Source organism: Macaca fascicularis, chromosome 15, assembly GCF_037993035.2.
Source record: "Macaca fascicularis isolate 582-1 chromosome 15, T2T-MFA8v1.1".
NCBI lineage: Eukaryota > Metazoa > Chordata > Mammalia > Primates > Cercopithecidae > Macaca > Macaca fascicularis.
The window spans coordinates 11405435-11432639 of record NC_088389.1 but is presented as its reverse complement, the minus strand read 5'-3'; the positions used below and the strand labels follow the sequence as shown (position 1 = coordinate 11432639).

At 46.7% G+C, this 27205-nt stretch overlaps 1 protein-coding gene and 1 long non-coding RNA gene across 11 annotated transcripts in view; one reads left to right on the top strand and one right to left on the bottom strand.

Moving 5' to 3' along the window:
* Positions 1–2609: 2609 nt before the first annotated feature.
* LOC141408593 (uncharacterized) lies at positions 2610–3628 on the top strand. The gene is made up of 2 exons (XR_012424221.1): positions 2610–2897; positions 3206–3628. It is a non-coding gene; the product is annotated as an uncharacterized lncRNA (long non-coding RNA).
* Positions 3629–15364: 11736 nt separating this feature from the next.
* Positions 15365–27205, bottom strand: part of TTF1 (transcription termination factor 1) — a 33898-nt gene continuing 22057 nt past the window's right edge. For all 10 annotated transcript variants that reach the window (XR_012424217.1, XR_012424218.1, XR_001485387.4 and 7 more), the window contains 2 exons: positions 17627–17712; positions 15365–15982 (listed from right to left, as the gene is read on the bottom strand). Coding sequence is in view for 4 of the 10 variants with exons in the window: in XM_005580568.5 (XP_005580625.3) it covers positions 15708–15982; positions 17627–17712 (361 nt within the window). In the remaining 6 variants the exon portion in view is untranslated. The remainder of the gene's footprint in view (positions 15983–17626; positions 17713–27205) is intronic.

Sequence of the window (27205 nt, the reverse complement as noted above, 5' to 3'; positions counted from 1 at the left end):
CAAGTATCAAAGATACTATTTGGTGACTGACAATTATCTGCTACAAAACAGGAAACAATTATTTACTGGATTGTTTTTCAGATTGCAGGTGCCCTCTGGCATCCAAAAGAGGGATTTCTCATAATCTGCAGTGCGATTCACTTAATCATTCATTTATATCAATTCTTTTTTTTCTTTAATTCTTTTTATCTGCCTGCTCCATCTCACAGTGACACTATGTTACTAAAAGCATTAAATATCTGCGATTTATGCCTCAAACCAAGACATCATTTGAGTAATTTAAAATGATGTACAGCTCTCATGTAAAACTGATGCTTTGTGGTCACAATTACCTCAAAAAGTAATTATTTCAAATAGCCTGAGGTATCATGCTTTAGCAATTACAGTAGCATGCTTTTGACACATGGCAACTTTTAAAGTTAGGCAAATGTGAAATGCTGAAATAGGTGAACAGCTGTTCCTCTGTGTAAGTTTAGAGTGCAGCAAAACTCAGGTAATGGCTTTACTTTTTAAATTAACCTCACCAGCCCACAGTTATGCATAATAAATCCAAGACTTTTGGAAATACAGATCCAAAGAAGGGAATACGTTTATCAAGTCACGAAAGTTTGCCAAATCAATATAGTAGTCTTTAATACAATACAATCATACTTTCGTTGAAGTCTTATATTATTTTCAGGATAATTTTCACACTAAAAATATCCTTTAAGTGCAAAATCGCAACATTGTATATTTTAATGGTGGTTTTGAATGTGGCAAGATATTTTATACAAATTAAATTTTTTTTTTTTTTTGAGACAGAGTCTTGTTCTGTGACCCAGGCTGGAGTGCAGTGGTGCCATCTCGGCTCACTGGAACCTCCGCCTCCCAGGTTCAAGTGATTTTCCTGCCTCAGCCTCCCTAGTAGCTGAGACTACAGGCATGTGCCACCACACCTGGCTAATTTTTTGTATTTTTAGTAGAGATGGGGTTTCGCCATGTTAGCCAGGCTGGTCTTGATCTCCTGACCTCATGATCCGCGCACCTCAGCCTCCCAAAGTGCTAGGATTACAGGCATGAGCCACTGTGCCTGGCCTAATACGGCTTTTAAATGTATGCAATTTAGTCATGGCACAGTAGCTCACATCTGTAATCCCAGCACTTTGGGAGGCCAAGGCAAGAGGATCACTTGAACCCAGGAGTTTGAGACCAACCTGGGCAATACAATGAAACCCCATCTTGACCGGGCGCGGTGGCTCAAGCCTGTAATCCCAGCACTTTGGGAGGCCGAGACGGGTGGATCACGAGCTCAGGAGATCGAGACCATCCTGGCTAACACGGTGAAACCCCGTCTCTACTAAAAAATACAAAAAACCAGCCGGGCGAGGTGGCGGGCGCCTGTAGTCCCAGCTACTCGGGAGGCTAAGGCAGGAGAATGGCATGAACCCGGGAGGCGGAGCTTGCAGTGAGCTGAGATCCGGCCACTGCACTCCAGCTTGGGCGACAGAGCGAGACTACGTCTCAAAAAAAAAAAAAAAAAAGAAACCCCATCTCTTTTTTTTTTTTTTTTTTTTTTTTTGAGACCGAGTCTGGCTCTGTCGCCCAGGCTGGAGTGCAGTGGCTGGATCTCAGCTCACTGCAAGCTCCGTCTCCCGGGTTTACGCCATTCTCCTGCCTCAGCCTCCCGAGTAGCTGGTACTACAGGCGCCCGCCACCTCGACCGGCTAGTTTTTTGTATTTTTTTGAGTAGAGACGGGGTTTCACCGTGTTAGCCAGGATGGTCTCGATCTCCTGACCTCGTGATCCGCCCGTCTCGGCCTCCCAAAGTGCTGGGATTACAGGCTTGAGCCACCGCGCCCGGCCGAAACCCCATCTCTTAAAAAAAAAAAATTGCAATTTCTCCACTTAACGTGAATGCCTTCTTGCAAGCTATTGAAGTTTAATGCAGCAGCGCAATTGTGTGTGTACAAAATGCTCTTCTTCATTCTGCGGTCGGCCCAAATCCAGATAGAGTTCCAAAGCAAAAGAGCCTTCAAATTCTACCTTAAGGAGATGCCACAGTTTAAAAGTATTTGTCAGCTGGGCGCAGTGGCTCATGCCTGTAATCCCAGCATTTTGGGAGGTCAGGGCAGGCAGATCACCTGAGGTTGGGGGTTCGAGCCCAGCCTGACCAACATGGAGAAACCCCGTCTCTGCTAAAAATACAAAATTAGCCAGGTGTGGTGGCAGGTGCCTGTAATCCCAGCTACTTGGGAGGCTGGGGCAGGAGAATCAGTTGAACCCGGGAGGCAGAGGTTGCAGTGAGCCAAGATCATGCCATTGTACTCTAGCCTGGGCAACAAGTGCAAAACTCTGCCTCAAAAAAAAAAAAAAAAAAAAATTGTCAATATTTTATGTTTTTTTGCATGGAGTACTTGCACAAATTATATTAGGGTCATTGCTTGGAATAGTTTTTTGTTGTTGTTGTTTCTTTTTTTCTTTTTTGCACATAGAGTCTCAGTCTGTCACCCAGGCTGTAGTGCAGTGGCACGATCTCAGCTCACTGCACTCTGCCTCCCAGGTTCAAGCAATTCTCCTGCCTCAGCCTCCCAAGTGGCTGGGTTACAGGTGCCCGCCACCACCCCCAGCTATTTTTTCTTTTTTTTTTTTTTGGTAGAGACAGGGTTTCGCCACATTGGCCAGGGTGGTCTCAAACTCCTGACCTCAGGTGATCCACCTGCCTTGGCCTCCCAAAGTGCTGGGATTACAGGCGTGAGCCACCGTGTCCGGCCTCATTGCTTGGAATTGGATGGTCTTTTGGGTTATTATAAATGGTGACTGTGGGATGCAAAAGAATGGCCCCCAAAGATACTTATTTCCTAATGCCCAGAATCTGTGAATATGTTACATTTCACCACAAAAGAAAATAAGGGTTGTAGGCCGGGCGCGGTGGCTCAAGCCTGTAATCCCAGCACTTTGGGAGGCCGAGGCGGGCGGATCACAAGGTCAGGAGATCAAGACCACAGTGAAACCCCGTCTCTACTAAAAATACAAAAAATTAACCGGGCGCGGTTGTGGGCGCCTGTAGTCCTAGCTATTCAGGAGACTGAGGCAGGAGAATGGCGTGAACCCAGGAGGCGGAGCTTGCAGTGAGCCGAGATCGCGCCACTGCACTCCAGCCTGGGCAACAGCGTGAGACTCCGTCTCAAAAAAAAAAAAAAAAAAAAAAAGAAAATAAGGGTTGTAGATGGAATGAAGGTTGCTAATCAGGGATATTTAAGATAGGGAGACTAGCCTGGGTATCCAGGTGGGCCCAGTCTACTTCCATGAGCTCTTAAAAGTGAAAGACAGGCAGAAGAATGGTCCTAACATGTGCCACCTGAGAAGGATTCGATGGCCTTGCTGGCTCTGAAGCTGGAAGAAGGAGTCACAAGCCACGGAATGCAGTGGCCTCTAGAAGCTGGGAACAGCCTTCAGTTCACACAGAGCAAGAAAACAGTCCTGCAGTCACAGGGAACTGAATTCTACCACACCATGAGCAGAGAACATTCTCTCCTAGAGTCTTCAGAAAAGAATGCAGCCCTGCTGACATCTTGATTTTAGCTCTGTGAGAGCTATCTAGAACTTCTGAGCTTCAGAGCTCTAAGATAATAAACTTCTGTTGCTTTAAGCCACTGAGTTTGTGATAATTTGTTATGGCAGCATAGAAATTTAGTAGAGATTTACTTTAAAGTGTTTATTTTCTGTTTTTGTATCTAGCAACTTGACCTAATAATTCCCATACATTTTCTACAGTTTTTTTAGATTTCCTGTATTTTCAATCAAATCATCTGTGAATTATGGCAGTTTTATATCCTCATTTCCAATCCGCGTAGCTTTTGCTTCCTTTTCTTGATCATTCTCTCTCTCTCGCTTTTTTTTTTTTTTTTTTTTTTTTTTTTTTGAGAGATGGGGTCTCACTGAGTTGCCTGGGCTGGTCTCAAACTCTTGGGCTCGGCCAGGCGCAGTGGCTCAAGCCTGTAATCCTGGCACTTTGGGAGGTCGAGACGGGCGGATCACAAGGTCATGAGATTGAGACCATCCTGGCTAACCCAGTGAAACCCCGTCTCTACTAAAAAATACAAAAAATTAGCTGGGCGAGGTGGCGGGCGCCTGTAGTCCCAGCTACTCGGGAGGCTGAGGCAGGAGAATGGCGTGAACCCGGGAGGCGGAGCTTGTAGTGAGCTGAGATCCGGCCACTGCACTCCAGCCTGGGCGACAGAGCGAGACTCCGTCTCAAAAAAAAAAAAAAAAAAAAAAAACTCTTGGCTCAAGAGATCCTCTCACCTCAGAGTATTACTCTTTTTCTTTTTTTTTTTTTTTTTTTTTTTTTTTTTGAGACGGAGTCTCGCCCTGTCGCCCAGGCTGGAGTGCAGTGGCCGGATCTCAGCTCACTGCAAGCTCCGCCTCCCGGGTTCGGGCCATTCTCCTGTCTCAGCCTCCTGAGTAGCTGGGACTACAGGCGCCCACCACCTCGCCCGGCTAGTTTTTTTTTTTGTATTTTTAGTAGAGACGGGGTTTCACCGTGTTAGCCAGGATGGTCTCGATCTCCTGACCTAGTGATCCGCCTGTCTCGGCCTCCCAAAGTGCTGGGATTACAGGCTTGAGCCACCGCGCCCGGCCTCTTTTTCTTAATCTCAATGAGAAATTTTTCAATTTTCTGCCTATAACAATAACATTGACTATCAGTTTTTGTAGATACCTTTATCTGATTAAGGAAACTGCCATCTCTTCCTATTGAATGGATTTAAAAGTTATCAGTGTCATTTATTTTTTAGTTTCTCATAATTTTTCTTCTTCATTAACGTGGTGGATTTCACTGATGGGTTTTCTTTCTTTATAAAAAATTTTGGTGGCTATTTCTTCCTTTTTTTTTTTCCTTTTTTTTTTTTTTTTTTTTGTTGTTGTTGTTGAAAGGAAATTCACAGAATATAGAACTAACCATTTTGAAGTGAACAATTCCATGGTAATACATTCACAATGTTGTGCAACCACTTGAAATAGTTCCAAAACATTTCGTTATCCTTAAATGAAATCCCACACCCATTCAGCAATTATTCCCCACTTCTCTCAGGCCCTGGCAACCAGCAATCTGCTTTCTGTCTGTGTAATTACCTATTCCATTTCATATAAATGGAATCAGGCAATATGTGACCCTTTGTGTCTGGCTTTCACTGAGCACGGTATTTTCAAGGTTCCTTCACACGGTAGCATGGATCAGTACTTCATTCCTTTTTGTGCCTGAATAGTATCCTATTGTATACCACTTTTTGTTGATCCATTCCACTGAGTTTTATATGTCTATTATTTCCTTTTTTCAGTTACTATTAGTTCTATTTGTTTTATTTAATAACTAGTTGAAGGCCAGCTACGGTGCTTGGCTTACCTTATGGGTTTCCACTTTCACCAACTTTCTTAGCAGCTCATTGATGCATTTAATAACATTGAATAAAACCTTCATTCAACCTTTCTGGTGTTCAGAGGGAGGTCGGGGCAGTCTGGATACCTACACTGCTAAACTGCCAAAAACAAATCCCTGTGCATTTTAAAAAAAAAAAAAAACTGGAATGATTTTAATATACTTTTTTTCTCTTAAAAACAGCTACAGGCCGGGCGCGGTGGCTCAAGCCTGTAATCCCAGCACTTTGGGAGGCCGAGACGGGCGGATCACGAGGTCAGGAGATCGAGACCATCCTGGCTAATACGGTGAAACCCCGTCTCTACTAAAAATACAAAAAACTAGCCGGGCGAGGTGGCGGGCGCCTGTGGTCCCAGCTACTCGGGAGGCTGAGGCAGGAGAATGGCGGAAACCCGGGAGGCGGAGCTTGCAGTGAGCTGAGGTCCGGCCACTGCACTCCAGCCCGGCGACAGAGCGAGACTCCGTCTCAAAAAAAAAAAAAAAAAAAAAAAAAAAAAAAAAAAAACAGCTACAGTGGGCCGGGCGCGGTGGCTCACTTCTGTAATCCCAGCATTTTGGGAGGCCAAGGCGGGCGGAGCACGAGGTCAGGAGATCGAGGCCATCCTGGCTAACACAGTGAAACCCCATCTCTACTAAAAATACAAAAAAAAAATTAGCCGGGCGTGGTGGCAGGCGCCTGTAGACCCAGCTACTCGGGAGGCTGAGGCAGGAGAATGGCGTGAACCCAGGAGGCGGAGCTTGCAGTGAGCCGAGATTGTGCCGCTGCACTCCAGCCTGGGCAACACAACGAGACTCCGTATAACAAAAAAAAGAGCTACAGTGGACTGGGCGCGGTGGCTTGCGCCCGTAATCCCAGCAATTTGGGAGGCTGAGGTGGGCAGATCACTTGAGGTCAGGAGTTCTAGACCAGCCTGGCCAACATGGTGAAGACCTGTCACTACTAAAAATGCAAAAATTAGCCAGGCGTCATGGTGGGTGCCTGTAATCCCAGCTACTTGGGAGGTTGAGGCAGGAGAATCGCTTGAACCTGAGAGGCAGAGGTTGCAGTGAGCTAAGATTGCACCACCGCACTCCAGCCTGGGCAACAGCGCGAGACTCCATCTCAAACAAACAAACAAAAAATAGCTACAAAGGTCTTGGAAAAAGTGATGTTGAAAAAAGTTTTGAGTACATAAAAGTTTAAGGTAAAAAGCACCCTGCATGCCGCCATATATTCAATAAAGATCGAATAAATCCTCACTAGAGGGTGGGTATGACCAGTCAGTGGCATTCACATTCAAAGGGAGGGACGGGCATTAGGTGAGCAATTTCCATTGTGCTGAAAGTTACACAAGGGTGAGTACAGGATGTTCTGAGAGGCTTTTCCTTCCCAACTGGGTTAAGCCCTTCCAAGGAGGCCTGTATTCTCAGTCCCACCTTCAGACCTGGGCAAGCCCTCAGGGACCGTTGCCGTTTGGAGTGACTTCTCAACATTTTCGAAGTCCCTCTCTGCTGCCTGGGACAAGTTGGGGCTGCCAGTGCTGTTCCCAGACCAAGCCCAAGCCGGGTCTGGCTGTGTGTTCTCGTGGCTTAGTAACAAGAAAAGATAAACTAGGAAAGGAAGTCTATGGCTGTAACCAGATATAGGGAGAAGGTCGGAGATAGTTTCACCAGACCGACTCGAAGCGTTACAATTTTCTCAGTGCTTACCTGTGTGGGGGTTATATGGCTATGTGTGGTATCGCATTCGGCTAAGTCTATAGGTGACTGATTTTGTTCTAACTCGGTTAGAAGCCAAAAATGCTTTGGATCTTTTTTTTTGATCTTTTTTTTTTTTTTTTTTTTTTTTTGAGACGGAGTCTCGCTCTGTCACCCAGGCTGGAGTGCAGTGGCCGGATCTCAGCTCACTGCAAGCTCCGCCTCCCCGGTTCACGCCATTCTCCTGCCTCAGCCTCCCGAGTAGCTGGGACTACAGGCGCCCACCACCTCGCCCGGCTAGTTTTTTGTATTTTTTTAGTAGAGACAGGGTTTCATCGGGTTAGCCAGGATGGTGTCCATCTCCTGACCTCGTGATCCGCCCGTCTTGGCCTCCCAAAGTGCTGGGATTACAGGCTTGAGCCACTGCGCCCGGCCCAAAAATGCTTTAAGTTCAGTGAATCTATGAGGACCCCAGTATCATCGAAGCCTGTCTCCTAAATTCTAATTAATAAGGACTGTGGTACTGAAGTGATTATTTCTATCTTATCTCTTTTACGGTTTGGTCCGGAGAGCTGCCTTAGACTCTCCAATAAATCTGTTCACACTGCTGGCTTTGTTACCTTAACGCGCCCCAGATTTCATTGACCTGAGATGGGTCCTGGCACAAGGAATGTAAGGCTGTCTCCATTATCTTGACTTGCTCCAGGTTTGGGAGAAGCCTATGCAAAGCTTCTCCTGAACGTATATTTAATTTCTGAATAAAATTAGTCACCTATAGACTTAGCTGAATGCGATACCACACATAGCCATATAACCCCCTCACATGTAAGCACTGAAAAAACTGTAACGCTTCGAGTTGGGCATCGATTTCTCTGGGTCTAATTATTAGCTCAATGTTAAGACAGTGCTGTGAAAATTTGTCTGTGTAACTGGGGTGCTATGCAGGCCTGTCTGTGTGACTGTCAGGGAGAACTGGCCTGGCACAGTACCTTCCTTGGGCAGAGGGCTAAGATCCTGGAGCAGGACTTTGAGGTCCTAAGCTCCAATTCTCCCTGTTGGGGGCAACCTCCAAATCTCTACCCCTACCCCCTACACGTGGGGTGGACCAGATGCTCCCAGGAGCTTGGGGAAACTTGTACTGAGGGGCTTCTTCCAGGGCTGTGTGGCTGGCTCTGGTTCTAGGAAGGTGGGGTGGTGGCCCACTTACTTCAGCTGCCCAGTGAGCTATTTCTTTTGCAGAATTGCCTGAGATTGGACCACCAGCATGGTATCTAGAAAATGACTTTGGGGTGTCTCAAGTTGCTTAGATAGACAGGAATCCTGGCTCTCCGTCCTCCCAATTGCCAGCCACCCCTTCCCCTTTCCCACAAGGATAGCCCTGCCTATAATTCTCTGTAGCATTCAACATGATTGTGATTGTTTGTTGTCTGTTGTCTTCCTGCCTGGCTTCTTTTCTTCCTCTCTTCCTCCTTCCGCCACTATTCCCTTCCTTCCATTCATTCATTCAACCCAGACACCATTCAAGGTACTGGGGACGTAGGAATAAATACATTTCTGCTTCCTTGGAGCTTATATTCTGAGGCAGGAGCTGGGTAGTAAACAAGTAATTCAAAAAGCAGGATAGAGATAAATGCTATACACATGACAGCAGAGTAAGGTAAATTCATGGGGGTCTGCTTGGCACTAGGGGGAGATCAGAAAATGTCTTCTCTCTGAGGAAACCGCATTTGAGTGGAAACCTCAATGAGGAGTCAGCCTTGCAAAAATGAGCCTTCCACTCTTTTCCATTGAGTACAAAATTAAATGAGGAGTCAACCTTGCAAATTTTTGTTGCATTGTTCTAGCCAAGGAATGGTACCCACAAAGGCCATGGGGTGTTTCGTGCTATTCATTCATTCATTCATTCATTCATTCAACAGCAGGTTCCTGGAGTATAGTGGGTGAGAGGAATAAGAGCCTGAGACAGGGTTGAAGAGACAAGCAACAGCAGATTGTGTAGAACCCCTGTAGACACGATGACATAGAGTTTGAATATTATCCAAAAGCATGGGGGAAGCCATTTCAAGGTTCTTTCTTTCTCTTTCTTTCTTTCTTTTTCTCTTTCTTTCTTTCTTTCGTTCTTTCTTTCTCTCTCTCTCCTTCCTTCCTTCTGTCTTCTTTCTTTCTTTCTTTCTTCCTTCCTTTCTTTCTTTCCTTCTTTCTTTTCTTTCTTTCTTTCTTTCTTTCTTTCTTTCTTTCTTTCTTTCTTTCTTTCTTTCTGTCTCTCTCTCTCTCTCTCTCTCTCTCTCTCTCTCTCTCTCTCTCTCTTTATTTCCTTTCTTTTTTGACAGAGTCTCGCTCTGTCACCCAGGCTGGAGTGCAATGGCGTGATCACGGTTCACGGCAACCTCTGCCTCCTGGGTTCAAGCAATTCTCCTGCCTCAGCCTCCCGAGTAGCTGGGATAACAGGTGCCCACCACCACGCCTGGCTAACGTTTGTATTTTTAGGAGAAACAGGGTTTCACCATGTTGGCCAGGCTGGTCTCGAACTCCTGACCTCAGGTGATCCCCCTGCCTCGGCCTCCCAAAGTGCTGGGATTACAGGCATGAGCCACCACACCCGTCCCCATTTCAAGGTTCTCAACAGGGTGGTGCAGGATCAGTTGTTGCAGATGTGGGGACTACAGATCGGAGAAGGGCTGGTAGGGGAAGCAGGGAGATCAGTGTAACTCAGAGAATGAAGTCTGAGGTCACGGCAGGTGGCAGTGGAGGTGGCTAGAGGGCAGGTGGACTTGGAGGCAAATGTGGTGGGGTGGGGTTTGCTCTCAGGTTGGATGTGGAGGTCCTGGAAGAAAGGATGGAAACAGAATGACTTCTAGGTTTCTGACTTGAACAAACAGAACGACTATACTGTTAGGTAGTTAGATGGACATTAGCAGCTGGGAGAGGGAGAGAGAAGAAAGCAGGAGGGCTGTCACTAAGACCAGCCCTAGCCCACCTAAGTTCAGCCCCAGACCGTCCTAACTCCACCCTAATGGATGGAATTCGTGGTAAAATCTGGGGCCAGCACATCCTGGAGGAAGAAAAACTGGGGCACAGATAATGATGGCCCATCCTCATTATACAGTCATTATAATACAATTTATATGTGGTTTTGCCCCTCTGAGTGCGCTTTTCTTAATGAATTATGGGTAAAAACACACGCAGTTTAATTTTAGGGATGTAACCATAAACTGCCAATCAAACACAGCCTAAGTTTCAACTCCTCCCACAAACCCCGTAAAAGCACCTTGAGTTTTGTAAAGAGGTGCTGATTTTACTTCCCAGAAATCAGCCTGCTCTCCCTCAGAGTGTTTTACTGGGTTGCAATAAACCTTGCTTTAAGCTTGCATTTCAGTGTTAGTGTGCCTTTTTTTTTTTTTTTTTTTTTTTTTTGAGATGGAGTCTCGCTCTGTCGCCCAGGCTTGAGTGCAGTGGCACAATCTCGGCTCACTACAAGCTCCGCCCCCTGGGTTCATGCCATTCTCTTGCCTCAGCCTCAGAGTAGCTGGGACTACAGGCGCCCGCCACCATGCCCGGCTAATTTTTTTGTGTTTTTAGTACAGACGGGGTTTTACCGTGTTCGCCAGGATGGTCTCTATTTCCTGACCTCGTGATCCACCTGCCTCAGCCTCCCAAAATGCTGGGATTACAGATGTGAGCCACCGCGCCCCGCCTAGTTTGCAATTCTTTGCTTGCTATCGCAAGAACTGAGATTGCGGGTCCAGAGCTCCAGCTCTGTTGTTCTTGGTTAAAGAATCTGTCAGGCCTCTGAGCCCAAGCCAAGCCGTCGCATCCCCTGTGACTTGCACGGATACGCCCAGATGGCCTGAAGTAACTGAAGAATCACAAAAGAAGTGCAAATGCCCTGCCCCGCCTTAACCGATGACATTCCACCACAAAAAAAGTGAAAATGGCCCGTCCTTGCCTTAAGCGATGATATTATCTTGTAAAATTCCTTTTCCTGGCTCATCCCGGCTCAAAAAGCTCCCCCACTGAGTACCTTGTGACCCCCACTCCTGCCTGCCGGAGAACAAACCCCCTTTGACCGTAATTTTCCTTTACCTACCGAAATCCTATAAAATGACCCCAGCCTTATCTCCCTTCGCTGACTCTCTTTTCGGACTCAGCCCGCCTGCACCCAGGTGAAATAAACAGCTACGTTGCTCACACAAAGCCTGTTTGGTGGTCTTTTCACACGGACGCGCATGACAGAATCCATTCCAACACAGGATGCCCAGTAACAATACCATTGGCAGAGATGAGGAAGCCTGGGGGACAAGTGACAGATTTTGAGATGGGTGTCAGCAATTAGAAAGTTGTTTGTGCTGGATGAGGTGGCTCACACTTGTAATCCCAGCACTTTGGGAGGCCGAGGTGGGCGGATCACCTGAGGTCGGGAGTTCGAGACCAGCCTGACCAAGATGAAGAAACCCCATCTCTACTAAAAATAAAAAATTAGCCAGGCGTGGTGGCACATGCCTGTAATCCCAGCTACTCGGGAGGCTGAGGCAGGAGAAACGCTTGAACCTGGGAGGCGGGAGTTGCGGTGAGCCAAGATCGCGTCATTGCACTCCAGCCTGGGCAACAAGAGCAAAACTCTATCTCAAAAAAAAAGAAAGAATGTTATTTGTAATATGATAATAGATTTCAGGTGTAAGATCCCTGCATGGAGACAGTGAGTAGGCAGATGAATTTTTTTTATCCTGGTGTTCCAGGGAGAATCTGACCTGTAACTACACACTCGGGAGGAGGGATTAGCATATACACGTTATTTCAAGTCATGGAGAGAATGTGAAGAAGCCCAAAATTGAGCTCTGAGGAACACTAACTTTTCAATGTTGAATGCAGGGGGAGGAGCGTAGCAGAAACTAATTGAGTCCATACATAAATACATACACACACACACACACACACACGTTAAATTAAGATGAGTTATACTAGAGCCTGTTTGTATGGTGTTAATGGTCCAGAACAGAAGGCTGACAATTTAGGAGAAGAATCAACAAAATATCAAAATCTCAGAAAATGCTGGGGGTAGCCAGGCGCTCACACCCTGTAATCTCAACACTTTGGGAGGCAGAGGTGGGAGGATCACTTGAGCCCAGGAATTTAAGACCAGCATGGGCAACATACAGAGACCGTGTTTCTACACAAAAATAAAAAATAAAAATTAGCTGGTGTGGTAGCACATGCCTGCTGTGGTCCCAGCTACATGGGAGGCTGAGGTGGGAGGATTGCTTGAGGCTGGGAGGTCGAAGTTGCAATGAGTTGTGATTGTGAACTCCAGCCTGGGCAACACAGTGAGACCCTGTCTCTTTAAAAAAAAAAAAAAAAAAAAAGCAGGGGATGGGCTGCAGGGGCTTAGGTGTAGGCATCGGCTTAAGTGTGGCTGGAGGTAGGTTTGTTGGCTTGGTGGAGGGAGGAAGGAGCTTATGTCTTATGGCTTCACTTTCCTAAGTGGATTATATACATAAGGCAGTAAGGGAGTGTGAGAGGGCTGACTGTGGACATGATCTGATGTGGGGAAAAGCAAAGCAAGCCTACTAGAGATTCAAAGTAGGATCCTTTGGTAACATTGTGTCCGTTTGAGCTTTATCATCATTACAGTGAAATCTGCACAGCTCAGCTGTAATTTTCTTCTGGGAATATTCAGCTCTTCAGGTGCAGGTAACAGGCAAAGGGAAGGGTTCACCCAGGTCTGGTGTCTTAAACAGGGACATGCCACAGGGGGACAGAATGCCGGGATGGAGGGTGTTCAGGAAGCAGCGATTGTATAATGGACCATGTGACAACCTGGATAAACTGGGAGCGAGCTGATGGCACGGAGGTAGGCTGAAGAATGCCTGCGCATGTATTTCAGGAAATAAACAGGAAATGGTGTTCCGGAAGCGCTCGACTGTGTAACCTCTAAGAAAGCAGGCCCCAAAGCTGCACTGTCAATGCTTGTTTTTTTTGAGATAGAGTCTCTGCCGCCCAGGCTGGAGTGCAGTCGCGGGATCTCGGCTCACTGCAACCTCTGCCTCCCGGGTTCAAGTGATTCTCCTGCCTCAGCCTCCGGAGTAGCTGGGATTACAGGCGCGCACCACCACACCCAGCTAATTTTTATATTTTTAGTAGAGATGGGGTTTCACCGTGTTGGTCAGGCTGGTCTCAAACTCCTGACCTCTGACCTCCTGATCCTCCTGCCTCGGCCTCCCAAAGTGCTGGGATTACAGGCGTGGGCCACCATGCCCAGCCTCTATTACTTTTTTTTTTTGAGACAGGGTCTTACTCTGTCACCCAGGCTGGAGTGTAGTGGCGTGATCTCAGCTCGCTGCAACCTCCACCTCCTAGGTTCAAGTGATTCTCTTGCCTCAGCCTCCAAGTAGCTAGGATTACAGGCAGACACCACCACGCCCAGCTAATTTTCTTTGCATTTTTTTTTGGTAGAGATGGAGTTTTATCATGTTGGCCAGGCTGGTCTCTAACTCCTGACCTCAGGTGATCTGCCCGCCTTGGCCTCGTAAAGTGCTAGGATTACAGGTGTGAGCCATTGTGCCTGGCCTCTTCAGGCTTTGATGTATCTTACCAAATTGCCCTCCAAAAGGAACATAAAATTTATATTAAGTTCTTCTCCATTTGAAATATCTAGGGTGGTTTTGCTTTCCTGATTGATGGAATAGCCCACCATTGAAATTATCTTTGAATATCCTACAGGAGTTATGCCTGACTGCCTGACACTTTTTTTGTTGTTTTTTTTTGACGCGGAGTCTCGCTCTGTCGCCCAGGCTGGAGTGCAGTGGCCGGATCTCAGCTCACTGCAAGCTCCGCCTCCCGGGTTCACGCCATTCTCCTGCCTCAGCCTCCCGAGTAGCTGGGACTACAGGCGCCCGCCACCTCGCCCGGCTAGTTTTTTGTATTTTTTTAGTAGAGACGGGGTTTCACCGTGTTAGCCAGGATGGTCTCGATCTCCTGACCTCGTGATCCGCCCGTCTCGGCCTCCCAAAGTGCTGGGATTACAGGCTTGAGCCACCGCGCCCGGCCCACATTTTTTTTTTTTTTTTCTTTTAAGCGTCTGGTCTGTCACTGTCCCCCAGGCTGGAGTACATGGTGCCATCATAGCTCACTGCAGCCTCAAACTCCTGAGCTCAAGTGATCCTCCCACCTCAGCCTTCTGAGTAGCTAAGACCATAGGCTGCACTACCGCACCTGGCTAGCACCTTTCTTTTTTTTTTTTTTTTTTTTGAGACGGAGTCTCGCTGTGTCTCCCAGGCTGGAGTGCAGTGGCATGATCTCGGCTCACTGCAAGCTCCGCCTCCCGAGTTCACGCCATTCTCCCGCCTCAGCCTCCCAAGTAGCTGAGACTACAGGCGCCCGCCACCACGCCCGGCTAGTTTTTTGTATTTTTAGTAGAGACGGGGTTTCACCATGTTAGCCAGGATAGTCTCGATCTCCTGACCTCGTGATCCACCCGCCTCGGCCTCCCAAAGTGCTGGGATTACAGGCTTGAGCCACCGCGCCCGGCCAGCACCTTTCAATAAATATAACAGAGATGGGGTTTCACTGTGTTAGCCAGGATGGTCTCGATCTCCTGATCTTGTGATCTGCCCACCTCGGCCTCCCAAAGTGCTGGGATTATAGGCGTGAGCCACCGTGCCTGGCCCCTTCCTTCCTTTTTATAGAGACAAGTTCTCACTATGTTGCCAGGCTGGTCTCGAACTCCTGGGCTCAAGTGATACTCCTGCCTTGGCCTCCCAAAGTGCTGGGATTACAGACGTGAGCCACTGTGCCTGGCCTAAGCCAGTTTTTCTACAAGCAATGGAAGAGATTGCTATTTTTTGTTTGTTTTCAGTTAAATACCAGGTAAGTTCAGTGACTTGCTTTGACAGGACATCCTGTATGAAAAATACTTATCTTTGAACACTAGAATCAAACTCAGGAAGATGAGCTATGTACACTATGATAGGTACAAGGGAAAGAGACCTGTTTGAGGGAATGGGATTCACAACATCCACCTAACGCGAATGTGATACATATGTACATGGAGAGCAGACATCTAAACAACTGGAAACACAGCAGAAGGGCACATGCTTTTCTGAAATTGTTAACTTTCTCCTTTTCATTCAGTACCCATCTAGCTGAACTCACGTAATGAAATGTTCATAGAATGTGACCCTATTCTCTGCTACAATTAGAGGGATTTGTGAAACTTTTGTCCTTTAATAAAACCATTAGTTGTAATTATTTATTAAATCAATCCATATGCTCCTCTTTCTTTTCACATTCAAATACACTTTAATATGAATGGCAATACATTTTAATGCTCCAGAGGAAAGAGTAGAACTCTGGCCATTGTACATTCTTTATTAAACATCAATACTGAAAACAGATTTACTGACACATATATATATAAATATAATCAAACTGATAAAAAGGGACAAGAAATAGTAATCTCTCTCTCATGTGGTGGTGCGACTTTGGCTCACTGCAACCTCCGCCTCCTGGGTTCAACTGATTCTCCTGCCTCAGCCTCCCAAGTTGAAATTACAGGTGAGTACCACCACACCTGGCTAATTTTTGCATTTTTAGTAGTGACAGGTCTTCATCATGTTGGTCAGGCTGGTCTCGAACTCCTGATCTCAGATGACCCACTGGCGTCAGCCTCCCAAAGTGCTGGAATTACAGGCGTGAGCCACGGCGCCTGGCCTTCACTTTCTTTTTCTATGTCCTCTCCTTCACTATCGTCTTCATAATAAAAGATGTCTCGAAACGGGAAAACTTGCTTGGGTGCTGCAGGAGTCTGGATTTCAGTGCCTTTTTTCTGCAACATCTTTTCTAACTTTTCTTTAAGGAAAGGTAGAGTCGTCTCATAAAGGTAGTCGATGATCTCTACAGAAAAGAAATTTAATTGTGCAATTATCTGTCTGTACAAGGCCTCTTTTTTTTTTTTTTTTTTTTTGAGACGGAGTCTTGCTCTGTCGCCCAGGCTGGAGTGCAGTGGCCGGATCTCAGCTCACTGCAAGCTCCGCCTCCCGGGTTCACGCCATTCTCCTGCCTCAGCCTCCCGAGTAGCTGGGACTATAGGCGCCCGCCGCCTCGCCTGGCTAGTTTTTTGTATTTTTTAGTAGAGACGGGGTTTCACCGTGTTAGCCAGGATGGTCTCGATCTCCTGACCTCGTGATCCACCCGTCTCGGCCTCCCAAAGTGCTGGGATTACAGGCTTGAGCCACCGCGCCCGGCCTGGACAAGGCCTCTTATCACGGTTGAGGCATGCAGGAGACTGGTAATGACTATGAACTGCTCCTGTTATTGCTGTGTGTAAGGTCTGGTTCCAGTTGGTTTACTCACATTCACTTCTTTAATCCTTGCAAAAATCCTATGAGTTAGGCACTATTTTTAACTTGTTTTTCAACTGAGGAAACCAAGGCATAAAGACATTAAGAGACTTGCCCAGGGTCATGGAGTTCATAAGGATTCAAACCCAGGTAGTGATGTCTGCTGAACGCAAAGACGCATTTCATCACAGCCCAGGATACGATATCATCCAAATGGTGGGTCCAGGAGAAACACCAGTGCTGCACAGACACTGAGAGAGAGCACAGGCCTGCAAGTTTGTTAGTGAAAATCCAGGCTCTGGACTCGGTCTAGAGACTAGGAATTGGTAGATCTGAAATGAGGCCCAGAAATTTGTATCTTTTTTTTTTTTTTTTTTGAGATAGGGTCTGGCTGTGTCACCCCAGCTGGAGTGCAGCGGTGCGATCACTGCAGCCTGGAACTCCCAGGCTCAAGCAATCCCCCCCTCTCAGCCTCCCAAGTAACTGGGAACACAGACATGCACCACCATTCCCGGATAATTTTTGTATTTTTTGTAGAGATAGGGGTGTGTGTGGGGGGGAGGGAGGGTCTCTCTAGGTTGCCCAGGATGGTCTTGAATTCCTCGTCTTAGGCGATCCTCCTACCTTGGCCTCTCAAAAAGTGTTGGGATTACAGACATAAGCCACTGCATCTGGCCAGGAATTTGTGTTTTTAACAAGTTTCTCACATGGCTCTGATGATCCGAGTTTGGGACTTACATATCTAAAACATCCACAAATGGCTACAAAGAAGGAACTGGGTGTCTTTCATTCTTTCTGGAACGCGTGTATGCTTCTGTGTGTATGTGCATGTGTATGTGTGTACGTGCATGTGGTGTGTGTGAGTGCATGCATGTGGTGTGGTGCACAGGCATGTCGTGTGCATGTGCTGTGTGCACATGAGTGTGTGTGTGTGAGATGGTAACACCAGCAGGACTCAGCTATTTACAGAGTGGTCACTAAGTGTCAAGCACCGGGATGACCACACCTTACACGTTCATGGCCTCATTTAGGACTTCGGAAAGTCCTGCCACGTAGGGATTACACCTGCCTGTTTCCACCATTTTGCAGCTGACGAAGCTGAGGCTCTAAGTCCAGTCACTTGCCGAGGTGACTTTCATTACCAGCACGTGGCACCAAACGCCATGTTCTTAGCCATATAAATATTAACAATACTAACCTGGAAAAGTCTTTTTCTGCCAAAATGGAACATAGATAGCTTTCAGCCTAGAAAATTTCGTTTGAACATAAGATGGAGGAACATCACTTTAGAAAAGGAAAGAAAAGATAAAAAGCAAGTTAGTTTAAAAATCTATGATTTCAATACAGTGTAGTCAGTACATTGATTCAGGTGAGGTTTATAGCTTTACATAAACATAAGATCATCATACATGTGTGATACAAATATGACACAATGTTGTTTTTTTTTTTTTGTTTTTTTTTTTTTTTTTTTTTTTTTGAGACAGAGTCTCGCTCTGTCGCCCAGGCTGGAGTGCAGTGGCGCAATCTCGGCTCACTGCAAGCTCCGCCTCCCGGGTTCACGCCATTCTCCTGCCTCAGCCTCCTGAGTAGCTGGGACTACAGGCGCCCGCCACCGCGCCCGGCTAATTTTTTGTATTTTTAGTAGAAACGGGGTTTCACCGTGGTCTCGATCTCCTGACCTTGTGATCCGCCCGCCTCGGCTTCCCAAAGTGCTGGGATTACAGGCGTGAGCCACCGCGCCCGGCCAAATATGACACAATGTTTTGTGGAAGACAGAAAGCTATTGTTTATTTGGTTTAAAAAAAACGTAAAGGGGAAAAAGAATCAGTAGTACAGAATGGATTTGGTTTAAATTAAAATAACTTCTATCACTAGTCGAGAAGGCAAAGTATAATGCTGGCCAATGTGCTGATGCTTACCTGGTGCTCAGCCCTGCCCGAAGCACCTTAACTGCAGCAATAAATAATCCTCACGACAACTCGAGGAGGGAGCTACCACTCCCTCCCTCGTGCTGGAGAGATGAGGAAACTGAGGCACAGACAGGTTGCCCAAGTTCACACGGCTAATCAGGGATAGAGCAGAGACTTCAGCAGGTAGTGTGACTCCAGATCCTTCCCTTTTAATCATTACACTCAGGACAACGTATTGGTCACAATTCAAAGATAGATGTTCCCTGATATTTATCTTACAAAGCTAAAAAAAAAGCAGATGCTTACGAGGTTTTGGTACGTTTTCAATTTACAATACATTTCAATTTACAATAAGTGGGTCAGAAATTATTCTTTAATTGTTTTTTTTTTTTTTTTTTGAGACGGAGTCTCGCTCAGCCCAGGCTGGAGTGCAGTGGCGCGATCTCAGCTCACTGCAAGCTCCGCCTCCTGGGTTCACGCCATTCTCCTGCCTCAGCCTCCCGAGTAGCTGGGACTACAGGCGCCCGCCACCGCGCCCGGCTGATTTTTTGTATTTTTAGTAGAGATGGGGTTTCACCGTGGTCTCGATGTCCTGACCTTGTGATCCGCCCGCCTCGGCCTCCCAAAGTGCTGGGATTACAGGCGTGAGCCACCGCGCCCGGCCAATTGTTTTTTAAAGTAAAAACCACCAACTTAACTTATTGGGCACTTTTTCCTAATAAAAGGGGAACATTCAAAAACAATTAACTAATCCAGTAGTTAAAATAATTAGCATGAAGAATTTGATCTGTTAAGTATGTAGAGGTAAAAGGTGATCAGATTCTTCCAACCTCTTCATTACAGTAATCACTAGCTGAGGACGTATGTGCCAGGTACCAGACTATGTCTCTTTCTTGCATTATCTTTTTTTTGGGGGGGGGGATGGAGTCTCGCTGTGTCACCCAGGCTGGAGTGCAGTGGCACATTCTCGGTTCACTGCAACCTCTGCCTCCAGGGTTCAAGTCGTTCTCCTGGCTCAGCCTCCTGAGTAGCTGGGAATACATGTGCCCGCCACCACGCCAGGCTAAATTTTTGTATTTTTAGTAGAGACAGAGTTTCACCATGCTGGCCAGACTGGTCTTGAACTCTTGACTTCAGGTGATCCACCCGCCTTGGCCTCCCAAGTGCTGGGACTCCAGGCGTGAGCCACTGCACCTGGCCCATTATCTCCTTTAGCCCTCCTAATGGCCTATTAAATCATTATGCCCATGAGGAAACAAAAGGCTCAGACAAATAGGTAACAATTGCCCGCAGACTTTAAGTGGAGTCCCTGGACTCTATGCCAAATCTGTCTCACTCTGAAACCCCAGCTCTAAGGCAGCCTGTGCCTTTCCCCTTCCCATGATGCTGTGCGCCCAACATGCTGCAGACCCAAGCCCATGCCTCGAGAAATAACAATAATTGATCTGGACATTTTAAAACTAAGCAAGTGTTACATCTCATTAGGTGGAGATGCTATCCTTAAATCCTGCTTATATCATTCACAAAGAAGTCTTTAAGAATCTGAGGAGACTGAACTTTCAATATAAATTTTACCATTTTAATTTGTTATTAAAACTTTGAGAGTATATAGTATTTCAAACAGTATTTGACTAGATGCCAGAAACTCTATCTTAGAGTTTCGAGATTTGTAAATCTTAAATAGATAATCAGTTCATCAGTTACCCCCAGCCTGGATTTCGTGGGGCCCTTTTATTTATTTTTATTTTTTTGAGACAGGGTCTCACTTTGTCACCCAGGCTGGAATGCAGTGGCGTGATCTCGGCTCACTGCAACTTCTGTCTCCCAGGCTCAAGTGATCCTCCCACCTCAGCCTCCAGAGTAGCTGGGACAACAGGCATGTGTCACCACACCCAGCTTAATAATCAGTTTTTATTTTTTTATTTTTATTTTTTTTATTTTATTTATTTTTTTTTGAGACGGAGTCTCGCTCTGTCGCCCAGGCTGGAGTGCAGTGGCCGGATCTCAGCTCAATGCAAGCTCCGCCTCCCGGGTTCACGCCATTCTCCTGCCTCAGCCTCCCGAGTAGCTGGGACTACAGGCGCCAGCTACCTCGCCCGGCTAGTTTTTTGTATTTTTTAGTAGAGACGGGGTTTCACCGTGTTAGCCAGGATGGTCTTGATCTCCTGACCTCGTGATCCGCCCGTCTCGGCCTCCCAAAGTGCTGGGATTACAGGCTTGAGCTACCGCGCCTGGCCAATAATCAGTTTTTAAACATGTAGTTTTACTTAAAACCATAAAAACCCATTTTAATTTTAAAAATCATGTGATTTGAAGAAATGTCACAAAGTATACACAAATTTAATGGAAAAGTTTTTGTTTTTTTTTTTGAGACGGAGTCTTGCTCTGTCACCCAGGCTGGAGTGCAGTGGCCGGATCTCAGCTCACTGCAAGCTCCTCCTCTCGGGTTCACGCCATTCTCCTGCCTCAGCCTCCCGAGTAGCTGGGACTACAGGCGCCCGCCACCTCGCCCGGCTAGTTTTTTGTATTTTTTAGTAGAGACGGGGTTTCACCGTATTAGCCAGGATGGTCTCGATCTCCTGACCTCATGATCCGCCCGTCTCGGCCTCCCAAAGTGCTGGGATTACAGGCTTGAGCCACCGCGCCCGGCCGAAAAGTTTTTTTTTTTTTGAGACAGAGTCTGGCTCTGTCGCTCAGGCTGGAGTGCAGTGACGCAATCTCGGCTCACTGCAGCCTCCGTCTCCCGGGTTCAAGCAATTCTGCCTCAGTCTCCCCACTAGCTGGGATTACTGGTGCCTGCCACCATGCCCAGCTAATTGTTGCATTTTAGTAAAGATGGGGTGATAGGATTTCACCATGTTGGACAGGTTGGTCTCAAACTCCTGACCTCAAGCAATCCACCTGTCTTGGCCTCCCAAAGTGCTGGGATTTGACTTCAGGTGATCCACCCGCCTTGGATTTAAAGTTTAAATCCTTCTTTTTTTTTTTTTTTTTTTGAGACAGAGTCTTGCTCTGTCGCCCAGGCTGGAGTGCAGTGGCTGGATCTCAGCTCACTGCAAGCTCTGCCTCCCGGGTTTACGCCATTCTCCTGCCTCAGCCTCCCGAGTAGCTGGACTGCAGGGGCCCGCCGCCTCGCCCAGCTAGGTTTTTTTTTGTATTTTTTAGTAGAGACGGGGTTTCACTGTGTTAGCCAGGATGGTCTCGATCTCCTGACCTCGTGATCCGCCCGCCTCGGCCTCCCAAAGTGCTGGGATTACAGGCTTGAGCCACCGCGCCCGGCCAGTTTAAACCCTTCTTAATGGTTCCACAGAATATTGACTAGAAACAAAACAAAACCTTTCCTAATGGACCAATGGCGACCTCACACCAGTAACCACACTTCTGGAAGTCAGACAGGCTGCAGCACCCTCACCCCACTGTCTACCTTCCAAAACCAAAGGCCAAGCGATCCCTCAACATCCCTGCATCTGAAAGTCACTGATCCCCGAGCCCCATGATGCTCGACAACACGTAGAGGGCCTGTGTGCTGCAGCCCAGCTCTCCCTTGCTTAGCAAGCAGTTAAGTTCAGATATCGAGAGTGGTGGCCTCTCCAATCACAGGAACGGATTAAAAAGGAAGAGCTGTGTACAGTGAAGGCTCACAGTGAAGGTAAAGAGAGACAGCTTATAAACACAAGAGCCATGTTCAATCTCACTTCACAGATGAGAAATGCAAATGAAAACCACAAGGAAACCGACAGAAGCTTAAAGAGAAACAGGATCTTTATATAGTCTCAAAATGTCTCCCCACAGCCATTTCTTACCACCAAAGGAAGAACCAGTATTTTTATACAGTGGGGAAAAGAGGCAGATGCTGCCTTAGCCAAATAATCAAAACGAGAATCAGGTGCCTCGTGACATAATGCAGTGATAGAAAACATCAGGAATATGCTGTACTCCTGCCCAAAGGACACAGCCTGAATCTCCTCAAGTGGAAATACCAGACAAGTGTCAACTGTGGACATTCCACAAAACACCTAGTCCGTATTCCTCCAAAATTTCACTACCATCAACAGCAAAGATGGACGATGTTCATAGATTAAAAGACAGTAAGAAAGGCCTGGCGTGGTGGCTCACATCTGTAATCCCAGCACTTTGAGAGGGATTAAGGCCAGGAGTTCGAAACTAGCCTGGACAACATGGCAAAACCCCATCTCTTCACTTAAGGCCAGGAGTTCAAGACTAGCCTGGGCAACATGGCGAAACCCCATCTCTACTAAAAATACACACACACGCACACACACACACACACAAAAGGTTGGGTGTGGTGGCTCACGCCTGTAATCTCAGCAATTTGGGAGGCTGAAGTGGGTGGATCACTTGAGGTCAGGAGTTTGAGACCAGCCTAGCCAACATGGTGAAACCTTGTCTCTATTAAAAATACAAAAATTAGCCAGGTGTGGTGGCAGTTACCTGTAATCCCAGCTACTCGGAGGCTGAGACAGGAGAACTGCTTGAACCCAGAAGGTGGAGGTTGCAGGGAACTGAGATCATGCTGTTGCACTCCAGCTTGGGCGACAAGAGTGAAAATCCGTCTCAAAAAAAAAAAAAAAAAAAAAGAAAATTAACTAATTGAAAAAAAAAAAATTTAGCCAGGCAGGGTGGTGCATGCCTCTAATTCCAGCTATTCAGATGGCTGAGGCACAAGAATTGCTTGAACCCAGGAGGCGGAGGGTGCAGTGAGCCGAGACCACGCCACTGCACTCCAGCCTGGGCAACAGAGTGAGACTGTTGTCTCCAAAAAAAAAAAAAGGACACCAAGGAAATGGAACAGTTAAAGGGGGGAAATGCTACCAAGGACATCACTGGGAGGACTGGTGAAATCTGAATGTAGACTATGTTTTAGAGGGTGGTACTATATCATTGTGAAACTTCCTGATTCTCAATTGTACTGTGGTTATGTAAAATAACATCCTTGCTTGGGAAGTGGTATCTGCCACTAACTCTTGAATGGTTATGGGAAAAACCGTTATTCCTTTGGAGGAGGGGGACAGGGATGATAAAGTTAATGCAGCAGAATGTTCAGAAGAGGCGACTCTGGGTGAAGGGGATGCGGGGTTCTTTCTGTTATTCTTACAACTTGTTTAGCTTTTTGAAGCCTTTAAGAGACTTTGCACACATCTCATTTGCCTTTCTTGCGTGTCTTCGGTGGAGGGAGGGCTGGTCTGATTTGGTCCAGAGCACAGAGACTGGAAGTCTCGAATAAACACACACATCGCAGCTTTCCTGTTCTGTGGCGCTGGCTGGCACGCCACCCTGCAACCCACGCAGTGTTTCCTCACACAAGACTGTATCTTGGCGCTCTCTGTGCCCCACCACCGAGGGGCTTTCTCATTATTTTTTGTAGCTATAAAGAATTTCACTGTGGCCAGACGTGGTGGCTCACGCCTGTAATCCCAGCACTTTGGGAGGCTGAGGCGGGCGGATCACGAGGTCAGGAGATCGAGACCATCTTGGCTAACATGGTGAAACCCCGTCTCTACTAAAAATACAAAAAATTAGCCAGGCGTGGTAGTGGGCGCCTGTAGTCCCAGCTACTCGGGAGGCTGAGGCAGGAGAATGGCGTGAACCCAGGAGGCAGAGCTTGCAGTGAGCAGAGATGGTGCCACTGCACTCCAGCCTGGGTGACAGAGCAAGACTCTGTCTCAAAAAAAAAAAAAAAAAAAAAGAATTTCACTGTATGGGTAAAATATATATATAGTCAGTCTCCTATTAACAGGCATTTTGCAGTCAGTTACTTTGTATACAAGTCATTTCATGGATGTGTGAAGTTGTTTTGTAGAATGTATTTTAGAAATGGAATTACTTGATTCCAAATGGAATTATTAGAATTATTTGAATTTTGAAAGGTACTAAGGCTGCAAAGTATGTAAAATTTACCAAAAAAGATAACAATAATTGGAGGGAGTGAATGTAGATGTTGAATAAGGATGGCTGGAGTTTGACAGTTGCTAAATTGGTTCATTTATTTTGTTATCTGTCTAAAATTTTCCTAATAAAGTTTCTGAAAAAATAATTGGGCATTGCTAATAAAGCAGTACTTAGAAGAAAACATATGGCCTTAAATGTATATTACAAAGAAAGAAAAATGGCAAATGAGCTAAGAACCCATCTCAAGAGGTTGAAAAACAGCAGCAAGATAAACTCAAAGAGAGCTGAAGGGAGGGTATGATAAGGAGCTGACATTAGAATAATCACAAGATAGGGTCAATGCAATCAAAGCTGGTGTTTTGAAAAGGCAATCTCTGGTAACTCCTATTCGAGGAGTAAAAAAAGAAAGTAGGTATAAATAGCCAACAATAGCCATCAGGACATTACTCAGATCCTGCAGACATTTTGCATAAACCATCTCTGGAAAATAGACACTGGTTTCCTGCAGGGCTGTGTGGCTGGTGAGTGGTGAGGGGACACTTTTCACTGTGTTTCCTTTCATGTTTCTTTTTTCTTTTCTTTTTTTTTTTTGAGATGGAGTCTTGCTCTGTTGCCCAGGCTGGAGTGCAATGGCACGATCTCGGCTTACTGCAACTTCTGCCTCCTAGGTTCAAGCAATTCTCCTGCCTCAGCCTCCTGAGTAACTGGGACTACAGGCACTTGCCATCGTGCCTGGCTAATTTTTGTATTTTTGTAGAGACGGAGTTGAACCATGTTTGCCAGGCTGGTGTTGAACTCCTGACCTCAGGTGACCTGCCCACCTCGGCCTCCCAAAGTGCTGGGATTACAGGCAAGAGCCACGGTGCCTGGCCTATGTTTCTTCAATTCTGGACTATGTAATCTATTACCTATTCCAAAAAAAAAAGATAAAATCAAACTGACCAGTCAAGTCCTTTTTCCTTACGGGTGGGGCATGATACTCAGTTCTGTATTTGAATTGTCACACACAACTAAAATGTTCTAACTGGGAACCAACCAAGTCATTTAACCAGTGCTAAAGCACGGGGTCTCGGCAGGGTAGCACAGCAGTCACCTGGAGCTCTGAACTATCCCAATGGCCAGACCCCACACACCAGACCAATCCCATTCACGAGAAGCCAGACCCCCACACCAGACCAATCCTATTCATGTGGCACTTGTATTTTTTTTTTTTTTTTTTTTTTGAGACGGAGTCTGGCTCTGTTGCCCAGGCTGGAGTGCAGTGGTGCAATCTCGGCTCACTGCAAGCTCCGCCTCCCGGGTTCACGCCATTCTCCTGCCTCAGCCTCCCGAGTAGCTGGGACTACAGGCGCCTGCCACCTCGCCCGGCTAATTTTTTGTATTTTTTTTAGTAGAGACGGGGTTTCACCGTGGTCTCGATCTCCTGACCTTGTGATCCGCCCGCCTCGGCCTCCCAAAGAGTTGCGATTACAGGCGTGATCCACCGTGCCCGGCCCGGCACTTGTATTTTTTAAAAGTTCCCCAGATGATTTTGAAGTGAGAGCTGGGCTGAAAACCAGAGAATTGCTAGTGCTTACAAAGTTTCAAATTGGGTACACAAAGGTCACTGGAACTCCTGGATGTCTAGAGCGTGTGCTGTGTTGTCAACTGTCTGGAGTCCCCTGAGGCGTGGGAGTCTGGCCTGCAGACCCACACAGCCCATTGCTACCATCGTTTTACTCACTGTCCTGGGCCACCTGGCCCCTTTCCAGTCCCCTGAATGTGCCCAGCCAGCGCCGGCTCAAGGTGTCTGCATTCACTACTCTGTCCGAACACCCTTCAGTCTCATCCCCGCATGGCTACCCTGCCACCGCTTCAGCTTCCAAAGTCTTCCCTAACCACCCTGATTGCCCCCAGTCCCTTCTACTCTATTTTTGTTTTCTTTTTGGTACCATGCTGTCTGAAATGAGCTTATCTGTTTACAGTCTCTTCCCAGAACTAAATGTGAGTTCCTAAAGTCCTTATTCATCACTACGTTTTGCACCTGGTATACAGAAGGTAGTCAATAATTATTATTAGTGTGATATCATTATCATCAATGTAGTTTTTAGGTTAATTCTTTTTTTTTTTTTTTTTTTTTTTTTTTGAGACGGAGTCTCGCTCTGTGGCCCACGCTGGAGTGCAGTGGCCGGATCTCACTTCACTGCAAGCTCCGCCTCCCGGGTTTACGCCATTCTCCTGCTTCAGCCTCCCGAGTAGCTGGGACTACAGGCGCCCACCATCTCGCCCGGCTAGTTTTTTTTTTTGTATTTTTTAGTAGAGACAGGGTTTCACCGTGTTAGCCAGGATGGTCTCGATCTCCTGACCTCGTGATCCGCCCGTCTCGGCCTCCCAAAGTGCTGGGATTACAGGCTTGAACCACCGCGCCCGGCCCAGATGAATTGTATACTATACAAAACTTGGTATTTGTGTCAGCAGAATGGACACTCTACCAGGCAAGGAACTTGGTTTTTGTTCAATGCTGTATCCCCAGAGCCTAGAAAAATGCCTGGCATAGAGGCACTTGTATTTGGTGGCTGAAGAGTAATGCTGAACCTTTGATTTTTCAATAATTGGAATTGATAAAAGGTATGTACTGGGAAAATTCACTCTATTGTTACTAAAGTCCCTATAATATCACCTCCAATGCCTGCCAAGGTCAACTAGACTGTATGGTAATATTTTCTTTCTTTTTTTTTTTTTTTTTTGGAGACAGAGTCTCGCTGTGTCCCCCAGGCTGGAGTGCAGTGGCGCAACCTCGGCTCACTGCAAACTCCGCCTCCCGGGTTCACGCCATTCTCCTGCCTCAGCCTCCTGAGTAGCTGGGACTACAGGCCCCCACTACCGCGCCCGGCTAATTTTTTGTATTTTTAGTAGAGACGGGGTTTCACCGTGGTCTCGATCTCCTGACCTTGTGATCCGCCCGCCTCGGCCTCCCA